The following is a 13,450-nucleotide window of genomic DNA, read 5'->3' as shown; positions in this document are numbered from 1 at the left end:
GACTGGTCTGGAGGCTCCGAGATGGCTTTACTTACACGTGCGGCCCCTTGGTAGGGATGGCTGGGACGGTGTCACTCCTTCTGTGGCCTCGGGCCCTCCCCACATGGTGCCTCCAGCCAGGCAGTCACGTTCCTACCTGGCAGCTCAGGGCTCCATGGGCCCAAGGTGAGGCTTCTAGTCTTCTTAAAGGCTCGGCCTAGTGCTGACATGGTGTCGCTTCCGCCAGCCTCTTTCGGTCAAAGTACTCCCAGCTCAGCACAAATTCAAGGGTAGCAGAAAGAGGCTCCACCTCTTGATGCGGGAGTGTCAAAGAGTGTGTGGCCGTTTTTCATCTGTCATTCGGGTTGATAGTACTTGACAACATGTTCTCGATGAAAAGCCTGAAGAAACTGTGACTGACTCAAGGCCACCTTGAGGATGTGTTGACTGCAAAGGATCCTCCCCAAGGGTGGTGGGCTTGCAGGGATCTGCCAGTGGGCTCACACAGTAGGGCCTCCACAGCACTGTGTGGCAGCCAGCCTTCTCAATAGAAAGCTGAATCAGAGGCCTCAGTAAACCCTGCCACCACTCTAATTTTAGTTTACGAACACCACATTTTCAGGTCCCTTAATAACTCACCCCGGAGGTTACTGGTAACCCTTACGTGAAAAGGGAAATTGGGTCCTTGGCCAGCTGGAAGGTCCCCAGAAGCACAGCTTGAGACCGTGACTGGGTGCAGCTGGCTTTGTGGAGGTGGTGCCAGGAAGCAGGAGTGAGTAGGGAGAGTGAGACAGGGAGGGAAAATGCGAAAAAAGGGGGCAGGGGGACGCTTGGGTGGCTCAGTCGGTTAGGCATCCGACTCTTGGTTTCGGCTCAGGTTGTGATCTCAGGGTCGTGGGATCGAGCCCCGCGTTGGGCTCTGTTCTCAGCCTGGAGTCCGCTTGTCCCTCTCCCTCCCCCTCTGACCCTGAGGGCAGTGTCATCAAAGTAGCTGGTGTGGGCATCCAGGCCTGCCTTCCAAAGACAAGTGTACAGAAGGCTTCCCAGAACTGTCCGTCTGAGGGACAGGCACGTGGACACTTCCGTACTGGCTCCCACCCCCTCTGCTGGAACGCTCTCTGCGGGAGGCATGAGCTCTCTCACACTTTTAGGCAAGGTGGGGAGAGTGGGGGAGGAGGGCGCCAGAACTCTTTTCAGCTTGCATATGCTGAAGCTATATGCATTAAACGATAATCCCCATCCTCCCCCCTGAGTCCCTGGAGCCACCATTCTACCTTCTGCCCCCGTGACTCTGATTCCTCTCACTGCCGCAGTTTGCCCTTCTGTGGCTGGCAGTAAGCACCACGGCCTTCTTAAGCAGAAGGGGCACTTGTGGCCAGATCAGGTGGGCCATGGAAACCTGGGGCAAAACAGTCCTTTCCTTCCTGCAAAAGCCCTCCCAAATGTCCTCATAGCCGATCTTGGCCCCTCTAGGACTTTGGATGTCGCCTTCCTCTAAAGCCCGTGCCTTGTCCTGGGCAGGTTGCTTGGCTCTGCCTGGTATGAAAGGCCCCCACCGCACATCCTGCAGTGGGCTGGGGACTCCCAGAAGGCAGGGCCCACGTCAGATCCACCTTTAGTCTCAGTGGCTTACCACCCAGGGCCTGACGCCTGGCAGGTGCTCAGTCAGCTAGGGTTGAACTTGCTGAAATGCACAGTATCAACAGGAGTCAAGGCAGACTGAGGCCTCATCTCTAATCTCTGAAGAATGGCTCTGTGTCTGCCCCTCGCCCTTGCACCTGCCTTCTCTCCCGCTTCACTACTGTTCTTCCCTCTGGAGCTCTGGCCCCTCTGGACAGTGTCAGGCTCCATGCCAAGAGCCCTTGGAGTCACAGATCCAAGGGGCCAGGGAGAGGCTCAGTGGGAGGTTGCCCACGCTTACATCCCTGCCTTCGTCTGGCTGCCTGAAGCAGTGGGGCGGGTGTGAGCTAACTAGCTTGGGGCCAGTCTGGGTGAGGAAGGGCCAGATCTGTCCGATGGTGGCTTTCCTGGCCTTCCTTTCTTTAGAGGAGGCCCAGGGCTGTTTTTTTCCAGGGCTCTGAGCCCTGGCAGCTGTGCATCTACTCTTCCTTCTCACTCTCTACTTTGCTCATCCCTCCATGTAGCTTATCTTGTGCACAGCTGACCCTGCGGGATGGGGCAGTGTCACCCCTGAATTCATTATTCTCCTAGTGCATAGTGTACTCTTTGTTTACTAGAACACTGGCTCAGCCAGGGCCAGCTGCATGCCTGCATGAAAGGGTCTTGTTTTAAGCTTGGTATGATGAGGGGGTGGTCAACCCCCTGCCTGCAGGGATCAAGCAGGTAAGTTACTGTGCGGAGACTGCAGGGCATCACTGAGGGGGTGCTGGAGTGTGTCCAGCCCGACTCAAAACAGAAGCAAACAACAAAAACTCAGGACCCACTAAGCTCCATACTTACTACCTTATTTTGGAGCAAAACATGTACTATCATTTCACAAGCATGGGAAATAATATTATTCCTATTTTCTGGTTAAGGAAAAGGAGGTTTTGAAGGGCACATATCCAACTGGAAGGAGAGACAGGAGGAGTCTCATAGGAGGCTTGGGGGACTCTAGGGTCCCCTCTGAGACAGAAAGACCCCAAAGCTATTCTTCCCAGTACACTCCTGACAACCAGGTCAGCCCATGATGGGGTCTGTCGATGGGTCTCCTGGCTGATGGGGCTGCCTTCCCCAGGCCACCATGCAGACTCGGAAATGCCAGGAAGGTGCCTCTTAGAGTCACTGTTTCTCATCTTGTGGCCTTTCCCTGCAGCCCTGGTGCAGGTCGGGAGCAGCTGGAGACCATCTGTTTGATCCAGAAGCCAACGACTTGTGACCCTGTCTCCGGGCTGCCTGTCGAGAGCATGCACAGGGGTATGGGCTGGGGCGTGGGCCGGGTTTGGGAAAAAGGAAACCTGACATGTGACGCTTGCTTGAAAACTTTTGCCTCTACTTCATTTTGCCTACCCAGTAATAGTCACAAACTTTTTGTTTTTTTTAAATTAATTTCAAAACTACTTATGGTCAGGATGAGCCCTTGCAGTCCACCTTTGGCTTGGGCTGGGCAGGTGGATCTGAAATGTGTTAGTGCGGGTGAAGGTCCTCAGCGCTCCGGTCCAGCACGAGGACAACCTGCTGTGGAGTGGTGTGGTTAGAAACACACTGGCCACTTCAGTTCCAATCTTCACGGACCCAGAATATCAGCTCTCACTCTTTACCAGAAAACATAGACAGTGTAGGCAGCGTTCTCCTGTCATACATCCTCTGGGGAAGACCCCAGGGAAAGTAAAGACAGAAAGATTCCAGAACTAGGGAAAATTAGACTTGGCTAGCCTTCACTCTGGGGACTGACTCTGGAACACCACTGGGCAGCTCTTTACCATGAACTGTCATCAGGCTCTGCTATGGTCCCTGGGTGGGGGGTGGGGGGAGAGATGTGGAGAGCGTGGAGTGGTGGGTCAGATTTGGGGGATTTGCCCAGTGCTCTGTGGTCAGCATTGGAGCGCTCCACCCCAGGACTCCAGCTTGCCCAGAACAACCTCAGGGCCATGCTTTGGGTCCCCTCCAAGATCCAAGCTCTGGGGGAAACCCTGCAGGGTGCCCTTGCTGATCCGTGGGGCCATGTTGCCTCTGATTATTAGAGACCCAGGAGGGGAAGGCTTTGCTAACCCATCTCTGTGCTCTAGCCTTAGTGTTATTTTTCACTGCCCCCAAGTACATCTCTGCTAAACTCTGTCTTGCCCCGAGACCGATGCAGGAAAAAGTAGCTATAGTAAGTTGTAGAGAAAACAAACCCCGGGTCTGTTGCCCCCACTCTTGCCTCTGTTCTTGATGAGCCAGTGCTGACCCAGTGAGGGTATTGTGCTGCCGAAGGAAGCACACCCACCCAGTGAGGGGAATCAGAAGTGCATGTTCTGTGATCCATTCCTGGCATCGTGTGTGTGTGAGCACATGTGCGTGTGTAAAATACTGTCTACCCCTTTTGTATGAGGTCTCAGATAATTTGGGGAAAAAGCACAACGTGGGGCTTTGTTTCCATGTCTAGGGCCACAAAAGAACAGGAGAAAGGGCTTTATAGCTGAGCCGGAACGGGAAATCGTGCACGTGACTCTGACCCGCGATCCACATGGTGGTTTCGGTAAGAGGGCTTCTGGCAGGTGAGACCCGGTCTCTCCCTCCACACAGAAGGGAGGCATGTGCCATTTCCCCTTTTGACTTTTCTACTCCCCTCTCCTGCCTCTCTCCCTGCCTTTTTCAGTGATCACTCCCTTTTCTTCCCTTTAAGTGTCCCTAACAAATAATGGGAATTTTGGGGCAAAGTTCTCCTTTTAAGCCTGATAAAATTTGGGGGTTCATATCTTGAGAATTTAAGTACAAGACAGATAGAGATTTTTAGGGGTGCCTGGGTGGCTTAGTCAGTTAAGCTTCTGACTCTTGATTTTAGCTGAGGTGATGAGCTCGGGGTCATGAGATGGAGCTCTGCATCTGGCTCCGTGCTGGGCGTGGAGCCTGCTTAGGATTCTTCCTTTCTCCCGCCCTCTGCCCCTCCCCCACTCTCTCTCTTTCTCTCTCTAAAAAAAAGAAAGAGACTTTTTATCCTAATACCATGTAACCTTTCTCTAGCATACTTAGATTCTTAGTGACGGGAAGGAATAGTCAGTCTTTTTCACATCTATTGTTTATTACATTTAAAGGCCCTGAAAAACCACACAAGAAACGAAACACTGAGACCAGATACTCTTAAAAATCGTCTCTTTCTGGATAAGATCTTGCCATTTGAGACAATGTGTGTGGACCTAAAGGGTATTATGCTAAGTGAAATAAGTCAGACAGAGAAACACAAATACCATATCATTTCACTTACATGTGGAATCTAAAAAAAAAAAAAATGAATAAACAAAAAGCAGAATCAGACTGATAAATACAGAGAACAAACTGATGGTTCCAGAGGGGAGGGGGGTGGGGAGTTGGGCAAAATGGGTGAAGAGGAGTGGGAGATCAGGTCTCCAGTTATGGCATGAGTAAGTCAGGAGAATGAGAGGCACAGCATAAGGAATACAGTTAACGATACTCTAACAGGGATGTATGGGGACAGATGGCAGCTACACTTGTGGGGAGCACAGCGTCATGTATGAACTTGTTGAATCACTGGGTTGCCCACCTGAAACTAATGTAACATTGTGTGTCAACTATACTAAAAGAAAGAAAATATCTCTTTCCTATTTCTGATTATCTACTGGGGCAAAATCCAGTGCACATTGATGGGTGGTGTTCCTAGCTTTAGCTGTGTTTACTAATGGGGGGCAGTCAACTTTCCTCCATGTGTCTTGCAGAGTGGAAAGAGCTGTTTGAGACTCAGAGGACTTAGCTAGAAATAGCAGTAGCCCCACTTGGCAGCTGTGCGATCTCAAGCAAATAACCTAACCTCTCTGGGCTGCAAAATCATTAAGTATTGTCTTATTAAATATCATTGGATTACAGGCTTTGTCATTAACGAGGGAGAAGGTGTTGGCAAAGCTGACCCTGGCATCTTTATATCTTCTATTATACCTGGGGGACCAGCTGAAAAAGCTAAAAAGATCAAACCAGGTACATCTTTTTGAAATTGCCAGAGACTTTGCCTTCAGGAACTCCTCTTTCTTTCCTTGATGGGATGACTGAGATGTTTTATTTTTCCAGGAGGGCAGATACTAGCCTTGAATCACATCAGTCTGGAGGGCTTCACGTTCGACATGGCTGTTAGAATGATTCAGAATTCTCCTGACAGCATAGAATTAATCATTTCTCAGTCAAAAGGTACGTCTTCACTTGTGTTCAGAAGCTGGAGAACCTCTTCTATCTTCAGCAGTTTGTTATTACCATGAGGTACTAGACCTTTAAGTTTACTTGGGCTTGACGTTGCTTTTCTCCTGGTGGTGGCTTGCAAAGGAGCACCGTTGTGACACAAATCCATAAAAAGCCTGGCAGCCTTACGGGCAGACTGGGCTCTGCTGTTGCTTGCTCTGCCCGATGGGAGCGGCCTACTCCACTTCTTTATTGTTTATGGCCCGTCCAACTGTTGCGTGGTTTTCTGCCCGCTTTGCTTGCGTGACAGGGAGGACAGTCATTTTCTTACCCAAGTCCTTATGGAAAGTGGCTGCTCCAGAGTTTCTACATAGTTGGGGCTTAGATGTGGCAATCAGCTGGGGAGGAGACCGGAGAGCTGTTCTTGATGGTGAGCTCACACAGCTGGCTTGCTGGTCTTAACTGGTTAAGATTTGGCCTGTTGGAGATTATCCAGAACAGTAAAGTCTTTTAAAAGATGCTTTTATTTATCCTTTAGGTAAGTATGAGAGAGCAATAATTGCCCATATCAAACAATAATCTTATTATGTTTATTTGGAGCAGGTTTGGGAAGGTGGGTAGAAGTAATGGGGGATGCGGGGCACCTGGATGGCAGTTGGTTGAGCATCTGACTCTTCATTTCCGCTCAAGTCATGATTTCAGGGTCGTGAGATCGAGCCCCAAGTTGGGCTCCACGCTCAGGGTGGAGTCTGCTTGGGATTCTCTCTCTCCATCTCCCTCTGCAGCACCACCCCTTCTCAAATAAATCTTAAAAAAAAAAAAAAAGAAGTAATAGAGATGTTAACGTTTCTTTCCCTCCTGGTTACCTGGAATCACCACTGAGTTTTGGTTGAATGATCCTGAAATTTAATCACAGACTGCCTGTGAATTCAGGCTCCTAGATTTCTTTCTCACACTCCAGGGTATCTGGACAATTTCCCCTTATGTCCAGAAATGATTCACATCACACCAACCAACATTTTCTACGTCTTCAATGTAGGCACCCCATTTGCCTTGCCCTCTGAAAACCACATGCATCCTCGCCCTCTTGCACACGTTTACACCGTGGCCAGATGGTTTTCCCAGGTGTTGCAGCTGCTCCAAGCACAGGGCTTGGGAGGTGGCAAAGCTGGAACCTCAGCACGTGCCTTCCATCCTGTGGTTGGAGCTGACCCAGGGGCTTGGCCCCAGCTCTTGAGAAACACCAGCCCCAGTTCACAGTCTCTGTTGCATTTCCCAACACTGTCACTGTTCTTACCATAATATTTTAGCCTTCCTTGCGTTTCCCTCCACATGCACAGGACTAGGATGGAAAGGAGGCATCAAATCATACTTTTTGTCAGGAAACAATGCAGCTGAGCTGGGAATGATTCAGTGTCGTTCAAGGCTGGCCGTTGTGATGGAAGGTGTCACAAGTGGGCCCCCAAAGTCTGTGAGGCTCAAACCAGTTTCACACTAGAATTTTGGACAATGGCTTTCCCATAATGCCTGTAAATTACATGTCTTTCCACCCTAGGGCCCCGGTCCCCTGTTGGTAACTCTGCTTCACCACAGTTGGGGTTCATTACACAGCTGCGGAGGCTTGACCGCCGTGAATTTCTACCCGGTTAGCTTGCTGTTGGGGCAGGTGCTCTACACTGGAGGTCAGGGACGAGAAGATAACATTCCCATCACGGGGAGCCATCACTCTCTACAGCAGATTGAGTTTTCATTCCCCACAGAAGGTCTCCTAGCTTGTATTTCCGTGAGGCGGGCTCACATTGTACAGCTTCACTTTTTAATTCAATCATAAGTTATATCCTCATCTCTCATGGAGGGTATGGGAGAAAATGAGCAGATGCTTCCAACATTGCCAGAAGGACAAGGACAGTAGAATCTGTAAATGAGATAGTTAGGAATAAGGCATTACGGAACGGTCGCCCCACCATTCCCTCCTGAATACCTTTAGGTTTGAGTAACTTCCAATCTAATTCATTAAATTACAGTTCCTTCAGTGTGTGATTTTGGGTACTTCCCTGAGTGCTAATGGGTCTGTATCAAAAGTAAAGCTACTTGTATGTTTCTATATCCACATCTAAAGAAAATTGGACTATCCTGCCTTTCTCCCCCATATATTTGTTGAACAGCTGATATTAACATATTAATAGTAAATACCTTTATTGAGGCTCTACCACGTGCTAAACTGATTTCTCTTCATCTCTCTCTGTACATATGCAAAATCTCTCTCCATATATAACTTCTAAGCCTTACCAACCCAAAAAGGTAGTTGATATTATCTCTACTTTAATTAGAAGGAAATTGAGGTCCAGAAATTTAAGTACCTTGCCTAAGATTTTACCTATTGATTCCTGACCTCACGTTTGTTTCCCTGTTCTGTGCCAGGTCAAGGGTCAGACATGGGGTAAATAGGAGTCAGTGGCCCAGTTTTTGCCCACAAGGAGTCCACTATCTTGTTATGACCAAGTCCTCCCTCAAAGACCTAACATGTTGTTCTTTGGATCACATGTTGATTACAGGTGTGCTCAGTGGGATTTCTGGAAGAGGCCGAGTTTAAGGGCACCACCACATGCTAGCTATGGGATGCTGGGCAAGCTACTTAATCCTCTTGACTCTGCTTTCTCATATTTGAAGTGGGATAACACCTTCCTGGTAGATGTGTTTAAAAGATGGAAAGATATATACATATAAACTATGTGTGTGTGTGTGTGTGTATTGCCCATCACATGGCAAGACATTAGTAAGACGGAGCTGGCATTATTAACTCTCCAGTTGCTCCTATATTTTCATAGTTGAGTCACAAACCTCTACATAGGTTTTTAAATCACACCCAGAATCTTCCCTTTCTCTATTCCAAATGCATCCTCCTTCCCAAGGTGCTAAACTCACATCGGTCCCAGCAGCTGTCAAAGGTCTGTCTGTCATTGGAGGAAGATCCTGTACCCATGTAGCATGATTCCACTGAGAAGTCAGCCTTTCCAAGCTGCTGACTTCATGGCTTGTTTTTATAGGTATCTGTGGAAATACCCCAAGTGAGGAAAACAATAGCACGTCCAATTCTGGGGTCTTCTCTACAGACAGCCCGAACAACGGGCACCAGGGAAGTCTTTCGTCCCACATGCAAGACCAGGAGAAAAACACTGAAGAACTCGAAGCGGCTCAGACTCAGAGCTTACTGCCCAGGGTGAGGCCTCAGCTTTCCCCTCTGCCATTGAAGGTAATCATCCCCTTGGTTCCCTCTCTAGAATTTGGAGGAAAGAGAACAGGCTGTGTGGAGCCCAACGGTTCTGGCTCCAAAGTCCCTCTTTGCTTTATTTTTTGCCGTGCCAACTGGATAGAATTTACTTAATCCGATGACCTTCAGCTTTCTCATCTGCAAGATGGAAATAAATGCCTAAACTGCATGGTTGTTGAGAAGAACATAAAGGGAAAAAGGCAAAGCTCCTGGTGCAGTGCCTGGGCCATGGGGCCCAGTGTTTGATCCTCCAGTGTCCTCACTCACTGATTATACTTGTTACTGGTAATAACATTGGCTGCCACTGAGGGCAATGTATGGACAGACATTCTTGGCCTCTAGTTGGTCCTCAATGGCTTTGCTCTTGACAATGCCAGGGAGGAAGAGGAGAAGGCCAGCTTTGGGATACAGAGGCCTATGTACTTCAGTCCCAGGGCGGCCGCCTCAAGCTGTGTCTCCTTGGACACTGGGTGGAAAGGTCTCCTTTTGCCGTCTAGAACTTTCTCCCTTCTGCTCTGCGCCCCAGGAAGCTGATGTTCACAGACCCTGTCGGCCTTCTGTCTTCTGGATGGTTCTGTCCAAGAGAGGCCCCTCTCCACTTTCCTTACTCTCACACTAGGATCCCACTAGGACAACGCTTCTGACACTGTTGTGGTTTTTCACCCCAGAAACAATTCTGACAGTAACTGAGTGGAGTTTGCACCAGATCCCACAGGTTTTGTGGGACTGGACTCAGTGCCACAAGACTGCCTCCATCTGATACACCAATCACAAATAATAGGTCTCCAAGTTCCCCACACTTGTCTGAAGTTGGCTACAAATTGGAGGTTCCCATGTCCCCTCCTTGGGCTTGATAATTTCCTAGAGCAGCTCAAAGAACCCAGGACAACAGTTTTCTTGTTACTGCCAATTTACTACAAAGGATGTTTTAAGGGGTACAAGTGAACAGCCAGTGAAGAGATGCACAGGGCAAGGTCTGGAACATCCCGAGTATAGGAACTTCTGTCTCTGTGGACTTGAGGTGTGCCATCCTCCCAGCACATATATGTGTCCACCAACCCAGAAGCTCTCTGGACCCCATGCTTTTGGTATTTTTGTGGAGACTTTCTCACTTAGGCATGATGGATCATGAACTCAATCTCCAGTTCCTCTCTCCTCCCCAGTGGATGGGGCGTGGGGTGAGGTGGCAAGTTCCAAGCTTTGAATCATGGCTTGGTCTTTCTGGTAACTAGCCCCTATCCTGAAGCTATCCAGAAACCCACCAAGAGCTGCCTTTTTAGAACAAAAGACTATCACCCAAGAAATTCCAAGGGCTTTGAGAGCTCTGTGTAAAAAACTAGAGCCAAAGACCAGCTATTAGAACAACAGATGCTCCTAGTCTCTTAAGACTTTAGGAAATTACAAGGGTAGAGGGAGCTCTGTGCCAGGAAGTGAGGAGAGGCCAATATATATATTTGCTATTATTTCACACCGTGGTGGTAGCCAGCCTTTGGGGGTGAACAAGGACAGTATCGTCACTCTCTGTCTGTGATCAGGTGGGCTATGTCCCTCTCCTGAAAGCACAGCTCCTATCATGTGCTCCTCGCTGTAGAACTATTCTCTAGTTTCCATCGGCCATGCCCTCCTTTTGCTCCTCAGGCTTGGAGAAGGGAACGGCTCCTACTGTTTCTAGCCCCAGGGTGTCTGGCCCTCCTTATTGGTTTCTTTAAGTGGCAACATCTCTGAAAGCAGCCCTCTTGGTCCTAGCTCTCCTCCGTGGCCCGGGTTGAGCCTGTAAACCTTTGCTTTCTTGCTGGGACTCTGACTGAAATAGGCAAGTTACCCCACCTCTCTCCTTCTCATTTTATCCTTTGTGAGTAGATGTAATGTTGTCCACGGAGCTGTGGATGCAGAAGTGTCTCGCTGTAGGGCTCCAGGAATGTTAGCTCCTTCCTACTTGGCCATGGTGCTCAGCTGGATGGTGCACCCCATGAAGAGCTGGATGAGGGGTCAGCAAGAGAATACTCCTAAGAGTGGACATTTATTGAGGGAGGAACCATGTGTCAGGCAGCACCCCGAGCACCTACATGTGTTATATCACATAAGCTTCATTATAGGCCTATGAGATAATTATCATCAGCGACCATTTTTATAGGTGGGGTACCTGAGGCACAGAGGGGAAAGGAATGTGCCCAAGGTCTCTCAGGGAGCAGGAGGCAGAGCTGGGATTTGAATCCGAGAAGTGGGACTCCAGAGCAGAAGCCTTCACCCCGGGGCTGTATTTCAGAGGGCCCTCCTTGTCAGGAAGCAGGGCCAAAAGGGATTCAAGTTGGGACCTCTGAGGCTGCAAACCTGTGGGCTGGTTTTTATGAGCTGTTGAAGGGAGCAGTGGTGTTCCAGGGCCACAGCTGCTCATGGCACAGGCTGTAGACGCTGCGCAAGCCAGGTTCTTCTGGGTCACGGGGCCAGCTGTGGGCAGGTAACTTTCTGTGGTGTGGTTGAGTTCACACTCTTGCTTTGGACTTCAACCTCAGCGGTTGCTTTACTCTTTGAATTTTAAAGTTTGGACAAAACACCTTGCCAGACTACACAGTCTGGAGTGTCTCTGGAACAACTGGAGTTTTGTCTGTTCTATACCGATCACTTTGGAAACTCTTCTGTTGGATGGATAATTTTCTAGCTTACTTCAGCCTGTTTATTTTCCTATTGTATTAATGGTATTTTCCAATATGGCAAACCACTAAGCAGAGGGCGCAGATGAGACAAAAGACTGGGAGCACCCGTGGCTCCATCTTCTGGGCACAGTTCATTAAAAGCTTAGGGGCAGGTCTGTCTTATCAATGCTGTCCCCTCAACTTGCACAACGCCTGACATGTAACAGGTCCTCAATTAATGTTGTTGCATGATTGGATGAATGAATAAACAAACCACCCGTGGTTCTTGTCATAGTACTGAGCTAAATTTCTGCCACGTGGTAGATAATTCTTGTCTTCTGTCCTTCCTTCCAGCATTCAACCACTGTTAAGTAGAGCCCCAGGGCAGCTACTCTTGCTAGGGATGATTGAAGTTCCTCCCGAGGTTGTCTTCTAATCAAGAAGCTGCCATGTATCTGGGATCCAACATCACTTAGCTAGTGTCATGTGTGAAGCTACCAGGAAGTGCCTGGATGGCTTTAGTTCTCCACATGATATTTGCATCTTGAGTGGAAGCAGGAGGGAACTTACATTTATTGAGGCCTGCTATGTGCTGTGTATGATTCACAGTCCCGTTGAGAAGGGGAATCTCTCATTCCACTTCTCTGGATTGGGAAACCAAGGCTGGAGAGACCAAGGGACTGGCCCAAGGTAACATAAGGAGGAGCTGATAAAGCTGATAATGATCCCTGTTGAGCCTTAAATTCCTGCCCCTTTTGGTGTGCAATGCTGGTGAGAGGTAAGAGGTGCTATCTGCTTACGTAGGGCAAGTGTTTTCATGCCTTCTTTGTTTTCATTTGTTTTTTGGGGACAGGGTGCTGGTTCTTCTTGTTCTCCACCACCTTCAGAAGTCAATGCCAGTGAAATCTACTTTGTGGAACTGGTTAAAGAAGATGGGACGCTTGGATTCAGCGTGACTGTAAGAATTTTAGGCAAGCTTAGGAAGTACACAGTTGAAAAGATGTACCTGGAGCCTTGGTGGGCATTCCATTCATATGGCAACCTCTGATAATGTGCTCCTTGTGTGCAAGCAGCACATGGGAAGTGGTGAGCCAAGAAAGTCAGTGGGGCCTCTGTGAGAGGTAGGTGGGAGGACTGAAAGGCAAACCAGGAGATGCAGGGCAGATTTGGGATGATCAGGCAGTCCAAGCAGCGTGGGTGGGACTAGGTGATGGGTCCCCACGCTATGGTTATTCCATACAACAAAGAAAGGGCAGCGGAGTGGGACTGTAGGGACCTAAGCCAAAGGGGAGTTAGGTGATGCACGGTCATCCAGAGGAGGGTCACAGTGTAACCTAGTGTTCCCGCTTCCAAGGGCAGAACAGAGTCACCTTGGCCAGACCAGAGTTCAGGAGGGCCACTTTGCATTTGTTTCTGAGCTCTAGCTGCAGACCCTGGAGGAGGGAGGAGAAAACTGTACAAGAATGATACAATCGCACTGATGGAAAAACCCATACATGTGCGCAGCTACGTGCACGAAGAAGTCAGAAGAAAAGATAAAGTTAGATCTTCATCTAGTAAACTGAGGGCTGCTCACAATCTAGCGTTAAGTTAGAGAAAAAAGTCAGTTATAGGGCATTGTGTAGTGAATTCTGGGTTTGGATTTCCGAGCACCTGCTACAGGAGTGGGCTAGGCTGGCCGCAGCACAGCTCCCTCCTGCAGCTGTGTTGTTATACTCCTTATGGGCATCTAACCTTGCGG

The 13,450-nt window shown here is 49.0% G+C and overlaps 1 protein-coding gene across 1 annotated transcript in view; it reads left to right on the top strand.

The window, feature by feature from the left end:
• FRMPD2 (FERM and PDZ domain containing 2) overlaps positions 1-13,450 on the top strand; it is a 91,537-nt gene that overhangs the window by 58,335 nt on the left and 19,752 nt on the right. The window contains exons 17-22 of the mRNA XM_027594556.2: positions 2,795-2,895; positions 4,067-4,159; positions 5,503-5,610; positions 5,701-5,817; positions 8,853-9,058; positions 12,563-12,667. Of these exons, the coding sequence (XP_027450357.1) occupies positions 2,795-2,895; positions 4,067-4,159; positions 5,503-5,610; positions 5,701-5,817; positions 8,853-9,058; positions 12,563-12,667 (730 nt within the window). The remainder of the gene's footprint in view (positions 1-2,794; positions 2,896-4,066; positions 4,160-5,502; positions 5,611-5,700; positions 5,818-8,852; positions 9,059-12,562; positions 12,668-13,450) is intronic.

This window comes from Zalophus californianus, chromosome 15 (assembly GCF_009762305.2).
Source record: "Zalophus californianus isolate mZalCal1 chromosome 15, mZalCal1.pri.v2, whole genome shotgun sequence".
Taxonomy (NCBI): domain Eukaryota; kingdom Metazoa; phylum Chordata; class Mammalia; order Carnivora; family Otariidae; genus Zalophus; species Zalophus californianus.
The sequence above is the reverse complement of the archived record's forward strand: the minus strand, read 5'-3'. Positions and strand labels throughout refer to the sequence as shown.